Source organism: Astyanax mexicanus, chromosome 4 (genome assembly GCF_023375975.1).
Source record: "Astyanax mexicanus isolate ESR-SI-001 chromosome 4, AstMex3_surface, whole genome shotgun sequence".
Lineage (NCBI taxonomy): Eukaryota > Metazoa > Chordata > Actinopteri > Characiformes > Acestrorhamphidae > Astyanax > Astyanax mexicanus.
In genome coordinates, this window is record NC_064411.1 from 58,906,926 (window position 1) to 58,920,000 (window position 13,075).

Here is a 13,075-nt window from a genome sequence, read left to right on the forward strand (position 1 = left end):
TGTAATGGTGTGTGTGTGTGTGTAATGGTGTGTGTGTGTGTAATGGTGTGTGTGTGTGTGTGTGTGTGTGTGTAATGGTGTGTGTGTGTGTGTGTGTGTGTGTAATGGTGTGTGTGTGTGTGTGTGTGTGTGTGTAATGGTGTGTGTGTGTGTGTGTGTGTGTAATGGTGTGTGTGTGTTTGTGTGTGTGTGTGTAATGTGTGTGTGTGTGTGTGTGTAATGGTGTGTGTGTGTGTGTGTGTGTGTGTAATGGTGTGTGTGTGTGTGTGTGTGTAATGGTGTGTGTGTGTGTGTAATGGTGTGTGTGTTTGTGTGTGTGTGTAATGGTGTGTGTGTGTGTGTGTGTGTGTAATGGTGTGTGTGTTTGTGTGTGTGTGTAATGGTGTGTGTGTGTGTATAATGTGTGTGTGTGTGTGTAATGGTGTGTGTGTGTGTGTGTGTGTGTAATGGTGTGTGTGTGTGTATAATGGTGTGTGTGTTTGTGTGTGTGTGTAATGGTGTGTGTGTAATGGTGTGTGTGTGTGTGTAATGGTGTGTGTGTTTGTGTGTGTGTGTAATGGTGTGTGTGTGTGTGTAATGGTGTGTGTGTTTGTGTGTGTGTGTAATGGTGTGTGTGTGTGTAATGGTGTGTGTGTGTTTGTGTGTGTGTGTAATGGTGTGTGTGTGTGTAATGGTGTGTGTGTGTGTGTGTGTGTGTAATGGTGTGTGTGTGTGTGTAATGGTGTGTGTGTGTGTGTGTGTAATGGTGTGTGTGTGTGTGTAATGGTGTGTGTGTGTGTGTGTGTGTTTTATAACCTGAATTACTGAATTTAATGTAACAGCAAAAAAAAAATATTTCTCTATTTAAAATGTATTTATTTATTTTCACAGAAAGATTTAAGCTCCGCCTCCTTCATTGTTTCCTCTGGTTACTGCAGTAATTAATTAATTAATTAATATTAACGAATCTCGATTACAGGATGAGAGACTGATCACTTTAATATCATTCACAATTAATTAACATCAAAAGAAATCAGACTGAAATAAATAATACTTTTAATTTTCTATTATTTAAGACAATTAATAATACACACACTGCCCATACACACACACACACTATACACACACACACACACACACACACACTCACACACACACTCACACACACTCACACTCTCACACACACACACACACACTCACACACTCACACTCTCACACACACACACACACACTTTAGGAGAGGAGTGTGTGTGGTGAGTTAATGTTAGCAGTATTGAACCAGTTCGCTCATGGTGCAGCCAGACCGACAGCAAACTCCAGCCGGCCCGGCGTTCCGCGGCGTTCGGGTTCCTGCGGTTCGGTTCTCCACTGAAGATCCGTCATCCTCACCAAACATCTGCCCTGAGGAACACAAACACTCAGTCAGGTGTGTGGAGGTCTGTAAAGTGTGTGTGGTCTGTAGGTGTGTGTGTGTGGTCAGTAGGTGTGTGTGGTCAGTAGGTCTTACTGGTGGTGTTGAGGTCGGGTGCGGAGCGACAGAGGTGTATAAAGTGTGTGTGGTCAGTAGGTGTGTGTGGTCAGTAGGTCTTACTGATGGTGTTGAGGTCGGGTGCGGAGCGTCTGAGGTGTATAAAGTGTGTGTGGTCAGTAGGTGTGTGTGGTCAGTAGGTGTGTGTGGTCAGTAGGTGTGTGTGTGGTCAACAGGTCTTACTGATGGTGTTGGGTTCGGGTGCGGAGCGTCGGAGTCTGGAACTCCCGCAGGACGTAACGACCATCCGGATAAACTCTCGGCCGCAGAGCTTCAGCCGCGTCTCGTCTCCTCCGGACTCTCCGTCTCCCACCATCAGAACCACAGCCAGAGTCACCAGTACCTTCAGATTCATGCTGCTCGCTGCACAGGAGACGCCTGAGTCCGGGGTGGGTCAGGTGTGTGTTTATATACCTGTGTGTGTGTGTGTGTGTGTGTTCTAGCTTTCTGCTGGACCTTGGAGAAGGAAGGAGATGTTCCGGAGCTGAAGGCTGGACTGTGCAGATAAGAGCAGCAGGTGATAAATGACGCTTCACTGTTTAATAGTTACATAATTAAAAACATTATAAAGAGCAGATCTGTCCATCATCCATCATCTACCACACGTCCAGCGCATCGAGTGACTCAACTCACTTTCCTTGACTCATCTGATCCTCCTGAAGATCTGCCTGTAAAATGTGTGTGGAATTTACATAAACAAAACGCAGTCAGAAGAACCCAATTAAACTAGTTAGACTAATTACACAGTTAGAAGAACACAGTTAGTAGAACACAGCTGGAGCAACAGTTAGAAGAACTCAGAAGACAGAATATCGGAGAGCACAATTAAAGAAACTCAGAAGAGCTCAGTTAGAAGACCACAGATAGAAGAGCACAGTTACTATAGCACAGTCAGAAAAACTCACTCAGAAAAACACCGAGCAGAACCCAATTAGTAGAACACGGTCAAAAAAGCACAGTCAGAGGAACACAGTTATTAGAACACAGTTAGTAGAACGCAATTATTGAAACACAGTTAATAAAACACTGTTAATTGGACGCAGTTAATAGAACAATTATTAAAACAGTTAGAGGAACACAGATGAACACAGTCAGAGGAAAACAGTTAATAGAACACGTTTAGTAGAACACAGAGGAAAGCAGATAGATGGATACAGTTAATAAGAAGCACAGTTAGAGAAACACTGTCAGATGTACACAGTTAATAGAATGCGGTTAGTGGAAGACAGAGAAATACAGATAAAGGGACACAGTTAATAGATGCAGTTAATAGAACACAGTTAACAAAATTTGGTTAAAGAACATGGTTCAACACAGAGGAACACAGTCAGGGACTAATTGGACACAGACACACTAATATTTGTTTGTTTATTTGTTTATTTGTTTAATTTTAATGATAAACAGCATCCCACATCAGACGTGATTGAGTGAAGTGGTGGAAGAGCAGAACTGGTCTGATTTGCTTTTTGGGTAAATTTTAGTTTGTTTCTGCAGGTGATCAGGTGATCAGGTGATCACAGGTAACTTCCTGCCTGCTATAATTAGAGCTGGAGGAGTGTTAGCCGCCGCTAAGCTCTGCTATTTGTAAGCTGATTCAAATCTGATTGCTTAACTTCCTTTATCCTCCAGCGCCGCGTTCCCGCTGCCAGAACGCCGTCCGGCTCAGGAGCTGCAGGTGAACGCTGGACTTTCTCAGGTGTTCTCAGGTGTTCTCAGGTGTACTGCCCAAAATCCGCAAAACAGGATAAATGTGTCACAGGAAAGAATTAAAGTGGTAAAATGTGTCCTGTGTTTAAATGTCCTCCGTCTGGATCAGCGAGGGTTCCGGTGTTGGTGGAACTCCTCCTCGGGTTCTTCGGCTGGAGGTTCGAAGCACGTTTCAAACTTTCTGCGTAAACGTTTACGGAGCTGCAGACTGCGCTGCACTTTGGTGTTGGTGTACTCCTGAGCCTTCAGCTTGGCATAGTAGTCAGAGAATTTATTAAAGAGGATGGAGATGGGCATCCCGTTCAGAATGATGCCGAACGAAATGCAGCCAAACGCCACGACTCGGCCAGAATAGGAGATGGGCACCACGTCTCCATAACCCACCGTGGAAATGCTCACCTGCAGAAAAAGAGGAAATATTTCCCTCATTTAATATTTATTTTAGACAGTGTTTTATTTTTTTTATTCCCAATGGAGAGGTTTCTGCTTTAATCAGCCGAGAACCTAAAGCTGCTGACCGTCAGAACCTCACTGAGCTCTGAGCACCAGAGAGGAACCCGGCTGTCCGACCTCTCGGTCTTCAGCTATTTACAGCATTAAGAGGATTTAAGAGCCGCGAGAGGTCAGACAGCTGCTGGAGAGCAAACTAACCCTAGTAAATAATCAAATAAACATTAATTAAACAGTAAATAAACAGTAATCAGAGCTCAGTAATTAAAGTGGAAAGTGAGACTGAAGTCATAAAATCAGATGAGTTACAGAATCGATATGAGGCATCTGGATGCACCTGTCAATTTTCATATAAAAAGTTTTAGTATTAATAGTAGTATTACACTATGAGACTAACAATAAGTAGATAAAAATGGAGCATAAATGCATTAAATTCAGTCTCAGTAGTGCCACCTGGAGTCCAGTACTAACTGCATTATCATTAGAATTGAACTATAAGGTATATGTGTAGGGGAGGGTCCGACTCACCGCAGCCCACCACCAGGCGTCAGGAATGCTGCTGAACGGAGATCCGTCCACGTCCTGCTCCACCGAGTACATCAGAGCAGAGAAGGTGAAGATTCCCATTATGATGAAGAGGAACAGACAGCAGACCTGCTCAAAACACTGCCGCAGCGTGAAGCCGAACGCTCGCATGCCCGTCGAGTGTCGTGCTAATTTGAGAATGCGGAAAATTCGCATTAGTTTGACCACTTTCAGCACTTTGCTGACCTTGCTCACTCTTGCCATCGTCTTGAGGTCGTCCTGAACGCTGACATCCTCCTGATCCGCAAACAGTTCAAACATCAGCTGTATGAAATAAGGCATGACTGCCACCAAGTCCACGAAGTTCAGGGCACTTTTTAGAAAATGCTTTACGTCACATGTGGTCAGCAGACGGAGGAAGTATTCAAAAGTGAAGAAGAGGATGGAAACGATTTCGATAAACTCCATGTACGTTTTTCCGTACAGCTTATAGTTTTTCAGTTCGTCCACGGTGTTCAGAGTCATGGCCACGATGGAGATGAGGACAAAGAGGCTGGAAAAGACCGCGAAAGCTTTGGCTGCAATTGAGGAGTACGGGTTCTCCATCAGATCCCACAAGGTCTTCCGCAGCCCACCCAGGAACATGGTCTGGAAGCCCTCTTCATTGTGAAGGGGCTCAATCTCAGCCATCAGTTCCCTGTTTACCTTCAGCTGGTCTCGGATTTCATCCGCCTTTTCCTCGTAGAGAATCCGGCAGCAGCGAGGCGTGTCCCGCAGGTGTAAACCCCAGAACTTCATCTCCTCCTCAAAGTTGATGGGGCACAGGCTCTCCATGACCCAGAGCATGTTACTGTAGTAAAAGTGAAAGATGTAGTGGAAGAAAGTCGGGTCTCTGTCGAAGAAAAACTCGTTGGTGATGACGCAGTAATCGTCACAGAGCGTTAGCTGCTTGACTGGGTCTGTGCACAGGGCTAAACTGCCTATTCTGGATTTAGGATATTTGATGGCAAGATGTTTCGGGATGTTAAAGACTTTTCCTCCGACGTTCAGATTGATGGTGCTAGAGTGTCTGTGCGGAAGCCTGGCTGTGTCTTTCTCGTTACTCTTCTTCTCTTTGTTTTTGTTTTTGGAGTCGGTTTTAGGTGGAGGACTGTCGAGGTTGTCCATCGATGTCCACGGTTTAACGGAACTGTCCTGCGAGAAGGGGAACGCGCTGTCCTCTTCATCAATGCTCTGGGAGAAGCTGTCGTTGAGTTTCAGACTGGCGAAAAGGCTGGAGCGCCTCTTTTTCAGCTTCTTTAAATGTCGCCTGGTCTGGTTCATGGTTGTGGATCTGGCGTTAAGAAGCTCCTGGAGATTCACTAAACATTCAGTCGATACCGAGCCTCACATTGTAGCCTAAAGACAACGGCAGTCAGTTAGAGAACATCACTGCCAGCCTACAGCAGATACTGGAAAAGTGAGCAGATCAGTTCAGAGAGCAGATCAGGATCATGATGAAGGATTTAACCCTCCTCCCCCTCGAAGGTCTAATCCCATTGCTGTGCTTTCTGTCCCGAGTTAAAAATACAGTGCCGGAGATTAGCGCTGTGATTTAAGGACTGAAGCACCTCACAGCTTTCAAACCATTCCCAGAAACCAATGGTGCCACATGCAGTCTCACACACAAGGTAAAAATAATAATGTGTGGAGGTTCTGGAGGAGGTGTAGGTTCAGAAGGAGGTCTGGGTTCTGGAGGAGGTTGGGGTTCTGTAGGAGGTATGGGTTCTGGAGGAGGTGTAGGTTCAGAAGGAGGTCTGGGTTCTGGAGGAGGTTGGGGTTCTGGAGGAGGTGTGGGTTCTGGAGGAGGTGTGGGTTCTGAAGGAGGTGTTTTTGCTGGAGGAGGTGTGGGTTCTGAAGGAGGTTGGGGTTCTGGAGGAAGTTGGGGTTCTGTAGGAGGTGTGGGTTCTGAAGGAGGTTGGGGTTCTGTAGGAGGTGTGGGTTCTGGAGGAGGTGTGGGTTCTGTAGAAGGTGTGGGTTCTGGAGGAGGTTGGGGTTCTGTAGGAGGTGTGGGTTCTGGAGGAGGTGTGGGTTCTGGAGGAGGTGTGGGTTCTGTAGAAGGTGTGGGTTCTGGAGGAGGTTGGGGTTCTGAAGGAGGTCGGGGTTCTGAAGGAGGTCGGGGTTCTGGAGGAGGTTGGGGTTCTGTAGGAGGTGTGGGTTCTGGAGGAGGTTGGGGTTCTGTAGGAGGTGTGGGTTCTGGAGGAGGTTGGGGAGATACAAGGATTTTTCCATCCTCTAGAAAATTCGACAGTGAGATTAATTCCTATAAAAAAATCACTTTTTATAATTAATATAGATTTTGAATGTTAAATATTGCAAATTCTTTAATATAAGGAGTTTAATGTATTTTGTGTATTTTGATTGGCTGTAGAGGCTGTCAGTTACTGGTAGAGTAGAGCTGTTGATTGGTGCTGTGTCTGTGAGGGGCGGAGCGACTGAGGGGAGACGGATAGTTTTGATATAAATGCATAAAGAAGAATCTTTTTATCAGTCTGTTTTCCCTAAATTCACAGAAAACTATTTCTGTAAACTCTTGAGTTCATTATATATCAATTTAGCCATGCAAATATAATATTATATATGAGATGTACAGGCAAGTTATTACATCACTAACAAACTAATTAACATTAATACGATCACATGTATAAATGCAGTACTTAAGTCTACCACTAGATGGGAATACACATTCAGCATACAACAACAAAACATCTAACAAAATATAGCATATATATAACAGAAATAATACACCCAAAATGAGTTAAATTAAAGCTTACTTTGTGCATCTAACTACATTTTCTGATAAATTAACATACTGTATCTTGTTCTACATAAAATACAAAGATTATAAACTTACATGCTCTCATGAAACTCACACCGTTAATGTTCTACTCAGGAACAGAACTCAACTTCCAGCAACTAACTACTGAAAGAGTGTAGCAGAGCAATTAACAAGCTGACTCCTGATTGGTTCTGCCTTCTTCCTAATTTTCTCTGGCCTTTATGTTTCAGGGGTAAAGAATTCAGCTTTGTTGTGGTTTATTAGCAGCTGCTGCCATCTGCTGGTCTGCATTAAAAACAACAGCAACTCATGTTTGTTCTGTTATTTACAGTTTTTTTACAACTGTTTACACACATTTTCCAAGCTCTGTGTCTATTTTTCAAAACTCTACACACAAAACCCACAATCGCTCACACAAAATGCAAAATGCCTCAAATCTCAAGCAAAATGACACACAACATTCAAAATGTCATCAACACATCTCAAAAGCAAGCACTGATCTCGCACTGCCAACACCTTTGTCATAATATGACATTTTGGATTCATGGTGTGCACACTGTTGATCAAAACCTAAAGCTCTTCTTTCATTCATGGGATTCTGTGTTTATTTCCATACAGAAGTGCAGAGAGAAGGTGAAATACTCACAACACACACAAACAGTTTTCAAACCCAAAATATTTATTTTTTCCAAATCAATGTTCAGATTATGGCTGCCACCGTGAATCGACCTGCAGTCCAGCCTCTCTCATGATCAACCCATGTAGCCCTAATCTCATCTGAGACAGCTCTCCTTGCTTCCCTTCTTTGCCCTTGTCCTCTTCCCTGTCCAACTCGTCCTCTTCCTGCCCTTCCAACCCGAACTCCTCGTGGACGTCCTCTGCCTCTACCAACTCTCCCGGCTCTCTCTTCGTTTCATTCATGGTTCAAAACAGACATCTTGATATTTGATCTATTTATAGGCCCATACTTAGCCAATGATTCGCTGGTGTTCAATACAGTAATGAGTGTTTACACGTGTGAGGGGTGGGAGTGAAGCCCTGGTGATTTAGTGTGGTATTCTGATAGGTTGTGTTTGAAAGATGAAATCAAGTAACTTCCTGTTTGATCTTTGTGTGTTAGGTAGAAACTTGTGTGTAGAGTTTTGCAAAATATGTGTTTGGAAATTGAAAACTGAGTCAGACACTGAGAATTAGTGTGTGGTTTTGCAGATTTGGTGTGGGGTTATGGTGTTTAAAGGGCATGTTTCGAAAATTGTGTGACAAGCTAAGATTTAGTGTGTAAACAGTTGAAAAAAACTGTAATCAGTTAATTCTGGAGATATTTAGTTTATACTGTTTCAGTTTAGTGAAGTGGGTAAATATTGTGTGTTAGCAGAGATAAAAGTAGGAGGAGTGAAGAGTAAAGAGTGAGGAGAGAGGAGTGATCAGAGAGAGGAGTGAAGGATAAGTAATGAGGAGTGGATGCAGTGAGGAGTGATGAGATTGAGGAATAAAAAGTGAAGAGTGCAGGGTGAGAAGTGAAGGGTGAGGAGTAATAAGAGTGAAGAGTGATAGGAGTGAGAGGTGAGGAGTGAGAGGTGAGGAGTAATAAGAGTGAAGAGTGAGGAGTAAGAAGAGTGAGAGGTGAGGAGTAATTAGAGTGAAGAGTGAGATGCTGGTGATTAGTGGCTGGAGGTGTGAAGTTGTTGGAAGCTGAAGGTTTAAGCCGTTAATAATCTGATCAGCTTCACGTGTTCAGAAGCTCCAGCTGTCGGTTCTTCGCTCCCTGAGAAAATAAAACCTCCTTTATTTCTCTTTATTTTCTCCTGAACAGCCGAGGGAAGATAACAGAGCCTGAATCTCAGTATCTCACGCGGCTCAGATTCACCGCAATAATAACCATCACTTGCTCAAGACTAGAGACTGGGAGCCTTTTTACATTTGATTCTGCAGTTTACTATTTTATATAGTCATTTTATTTACTTTACAGCTTTTTCCACATTGTATAAATCAAAAACATGAAGCTCATTGTGACTCCAAACTGCTAAACTCTAAACACAATTCCACATGTTCTCACTCAAATATTGTAAATCAGCTTTAAAAAGCACTAAACACAAACTGCAGCATTTAGCACAGCTTCATCACCTGAGAATCTCTGACCTTCAGATACATAAATAATAAATACATTTCAGTTTCCTCTTTATATCTGAACTGATTTTCCTCCTCATGTTTCTCATTGTATTTACATAAGTGAAAATTACAATTTTGCAACCTTACTACATCCAGTAAAAACAGCTTACATTAGTGCTGCATATACATGTAGTACTGTAATGCTATATGGGGGGCGCACCAAATAAATATAAATAACAGAAATTCAACATATCTCCTTGGACTTGTCTGCATTTGAATTTGTACAGTGGCCTCCTGAAGTCAAAAACAGAACCAAATACTATAGTGCTCTGAATTTATCTTGTCAGTGTTTATTTGATGTTCTGCAGGAGTATATAAATATCTGTGTTTGGTGTTTTGGTGAAAAAAAAAACAGTTTTGCTGGAGATTTGTGGAGTTTCAACAAAGCAGTTCATAATTTTCAGTTTGTGTTTAGACTTTTTATGAAACCAAGTTTCTAGAAATGCGTTTAAACATTTGGGAAAAACAGTAATAGCTGCACATCCAACAAATATACAAATTTACATTTTACTGGAACCAAACTGAAGTTCTGTTATTTAGAACTTATTAGGAGAAGATCCTAAACACTGGAAAAAACAACTATGTGTTAATATGGTTAGATAATAAGAATAAGGGTCTTTAATGAGGGGCAGCAGTTTAATAAATAATAAATAAATAAATAGTCTGTTTATAATATTCAGATTATCGTTAATTATCTGTTACAGTTGTGTAACTTACAAGGCTATCTAACTTTGGAGCAAAAAATAAATCCTATTGGGTCGTTTACCACTATCACCCGTCTCACTGTACCTCTACTATCAGTTCATTTTATTTACATTTTGTTTATCTGTCTGTCTCTCTGTCTGTCTGTCTGTCTGTGTGGGTCTGTATCTCTGCTGTTTAATTAAAACCTGTAAAGTGCATATTGTACTATATATATATATTGAATGTTTTGTGTGATACAGTATAAAATGTTAGAAATACAACAGGAAATGTAAAAAATATTCTTTATTGGTCAAATTTTAGACCAATGTTTCTCTCTTATAAAAATGATAAAATGATTTAAAATTTAAAAGATAAATTATAAACATTTACAAAAACAGAAAGTACGAAGACATCTAAAAACGTCAGAGCACAGTGGAAATGTAAATAAGAACATTCTGAACAACAACAACAGCGAGCACTATTTAAGTTCTTCACAGGAAATGGAAACATCTGTAACCAATAAAAGCCGGTCAATGTGACCGAGAATTTTTCTCCACAGGAATTTAATAAAAAATTTCAGAACCCTGAAGATCCAGTGAAGATCTGCTTACATTTCTACACATTTCTACAGCCGAGACTGAAACAGGTTTATATTATATAATCGAATACTGCTAGTGTTTAATCTGAATAATGCCTTTTTAAATAATGCAGTTTAAAGTGAATTATACTGGCTCGGTTTCTGTAATCAGTCTTGTTCTCACTGTCGGGGGCGGAGCTGCGAGGCTGTGGAGGGGTTTGATCTGATGTTGGACATGTTTTTAAGAAATCTCCGTCCTGCGGATCCGTCCCGACACGCCGCAGATCCGGTGCCGACCTGCTCTGGTAGACGTGTTCAGACCTGCTGGATGCCAGTTTGGATTTGGTTCTGGAATTCAGGCTGGATTCTCAGTGATAGTCACGTTCCTCAGACCTGTTCCAACAACCCAGCGTTTCAACTAACCCTTCAGAGACCTGGAGGAGCGTCGCTGTTACAGACCTTCAGGCACTGAGAGCGAACAGGTGGTGAAGCGTCTCGTTAACGTAAAAGTCTCAAAAGCACTGAAATTCTATGAAGTGTTCTGGGTGGTGGCGGGAGCGATCATCATGACGGTGGATTTTAGGGGGTAGTAGCGGCCGCGCCAGGTTTTCCAGAAGATCCCCTGTTTTCTCTGGTGCCGCTGTTTCGGGGGAGCGGAGATGAAGTACCTGCCGTTCAGGTTGGATTTTCCACAATTACTGAACCACCATCCGCCTGCAGGAACAGCAGAAATTAATTAATAAACTGTATAACTGCTTTAGAACTCTTAAAGCCACACCCTCTTTTCATATTGATGTAGAAACCTACCAGAGAGATGTTTGGCACAGTTGAGGTCGTTCTTCTGGTCGTTGTCTTTGTCTCGGGTGGAGAAGGCCAGGCCGGAGGACGGGGAGGACAGGGAGCTCTCCAGAGGTCCAGCAGGGGGCGACAGCAGGCGCAGCGAATAACCGCTTTCCTCTCCGTTCATCCGGAAACGAAACGTAACCGTCTGCTGCTCGTCTCTCCAGTCTGACATTTGGATCTTGAGGATGTAGTCGAAATCTTTGGTCACTCGATACATTTTCTCCAGCCCGAGCCAGAACTCGCCTGCAGAGGAGAGGAGAAGGTTAAAGCTCAGCTGTTCAGTCTGATTATCTCCTTAAAATCCAGATAATTAACACCCTGCCTGTGAATAAATCCTGAAGTCCATTACTGAGATTTAACTGCCTGTTTTCAGATGAACTCAGCACTGACTGATCCTCCTCCTAATCCGACATTTCCAATCCTCATTAGGAGCTAATTATTTCCCATGATGCACAGCTGCTACTGCTTACCACTGAAGCTCCCGAAGCCGGTTTGATACGCATCCCAGAGCCGGTCGAAATCCACCGACCCGTCCTGCCGTCTCTGAATCACCGTCCACCCGCCCTCTGTAACCACAGCAACACAGTGTTATTAAATTATACTAACACTATAAGACTGTGTGTTACATTGATGTTATATTGAGTTTATCTGATGTTATATTGAGTTTATCTGATGTTATATTGTGTTTATCTGATGTTATAGTGTTTATCTGATGTTATATTGAGTTTATCTGATGTTATATTGAGTTTATCTGATGTTATATTGTGTTTATCTGATGTTATAGTGTTTATCTGATGTTATATTGTGTTTATCTGATGTTATATTGTGTTTATCTGATGTTATATTGTGTTTATCTGATGTTATATTGTGTTTATCTGATGTTATATTGTGTTTATCTGATGTTATATTGAGTTTATCTGATGTTATATTGTGTTTATCTGATGTTATATTGAGTTTATCTGATGTTATATTGTGTTTATCTGATGTTATATTGTGTTTATCTGATGTTATAGTGTTTATCTGATGTTATATTGTGTTTATCTGATGTTATATTGTGTTTATCTGATGTTATATTGTGTTTATCTGATGTTATATTGTGTTTATCTGATGTTATATTGTGTTTATCTGATGTTATATTGTGTTTATCTGATGTTATATTGTGTTTATCTGATGTTATATTATGTTTATCTGATGTTATATTGTGTTTATATGATGTTATATTGAGTTTATCTGATGTTATATTGAGTTTATCTGATGTTATATTGTGTTTATCTGATGTTATATTGTGTTTATCTGATGTTATATTGTGTTTATCTGATGTTATATTGTGTTTATCTGATGTAATATTGTGTTTATCTGATGTTATATTGTGTTTATCTGATGTTATATTGTGTTTATCTGATGTTATATTGAGTTTATCTGATGTTATATTGTGTTTATCTGATGTTATATTGAGTTTATCTGATGTTATATTGAGTTTATCTGATGTTATATTGAGTTTATCTGATGTTATATTGTGTTTATCTGATGTTATATTGTGTTTATCTGATGTTATATTGTGTTTATCTGATGTTATATTGTGTTTATCTGATGTTATAGTGTTTATCTGATGTTATATTGTGTTTATCTGATGTTATATTGTGTTTATCTGATGTTATATTGTGTTTATCTGATGTTATATTGTGTTTATCTGATGTTATATTGTGTTTATCTGATGTTATATTGAGTTTATCTGATGTTATATTGAGTTTATCTGATGTTATATTGAGTTTATCTGATGTTATATTGTGTTTAT

At 41.1% G+C, this 13,075-nt stretch overlaps 4 protein-coding genes across 4 annotated transcripts in view; 1 reads left to right on the forward strand and 3 right to left on the reverse strand.

Annotated features, from left to right (window-relative positions):
• Nucleotides 1–834: 834 nt before the first annotated feature.
• insl3 (insulin-like 3 (Leydig cell)) lies at nt 835–2,493 on the reverse strand. The gene is made up of 2 exons (XM_007242424.4): nt 1,691–2,493; nt 835–1,380 (listed from the first exon to the last, which is right to left on the reverse strand). Exons 1-2 carry the CDS (start codon nt 1,860–1,862, stop codon nt 1,244–1,246), a joined length of 309 nt encoding a protein of 102 aa, XP_007242486.3. The 5' UTR covers nt 1,863–2,493; the 3' UTR covers nt 835–1,243.
• A 371-nt stretch (nt 2,494–2,864) lies between these two features.
• On the reverse strand, nt 2,865–5,611 carry si:rp71-39b20.4 (potassium voltage-gated channel subfamily V member 2). Its single transcript, XM_007242423.4, has 2 exons — nt 4,193–5,611; nt 2,865–3,613 (listed from the first exon to the last, which is right to left on the reverse strand). The coding sequence occupies exons 1-2, from the start codon at nt 5,510–5,512 to the stop codon at nt 3,320–3,322; spliced, it is 1,614 nt and encodes a 537-aa protein (XP_007242485.1). The 5' UTR covers nt 5,513–5,611; the 3' UTR covers nt 2,865–3,319.
• A 98-nt stretch (nt 5,612–5,709) lies between these two features.
• LOC125801755 (uncharacterized) lies at nt 5,710–6,519 on the forward strand. Its single transcript, XM_049479016.1, has one exon. The coding sequence runs from the start codon at nt 5,872–5,874 to the stop codon at nt 6,517–6,519; it is 648 nt and encodes a 215-aa protein (XP_049334973.1). The 5' UTR covers nt 5,710–5,871.
• A 3,629-nt stretch (nt 6,520–10,148) lies between these two features.
• Nucleotides 10,149–13,075, reverse strand: part of angptl4 (angiopoietin-like 4) — a 7,222-nt gene continuing 4,295 nt past the window's right edge. The window contains exons 5-7 of the mRNA XM_022686979.2: nt 11,751–11,846; nt 11,245–11,523; nt 10,149–11,151 (exon numbers count right to left, since the gene is read on the reverse strand). Of these exons, the coding sequence (XP_022542700.1) occupies nt 10,967–11,151; nt 11,245–11,523; nt 11,751–11,846 (560 nt within the window). The 3' untranslated portion in view covers nt 10,149–10,966. The remainder of the gene's footprint in view (nt 11,152–11,244; nt 11,524–11,750; nt 11,847–13,075) is intronic.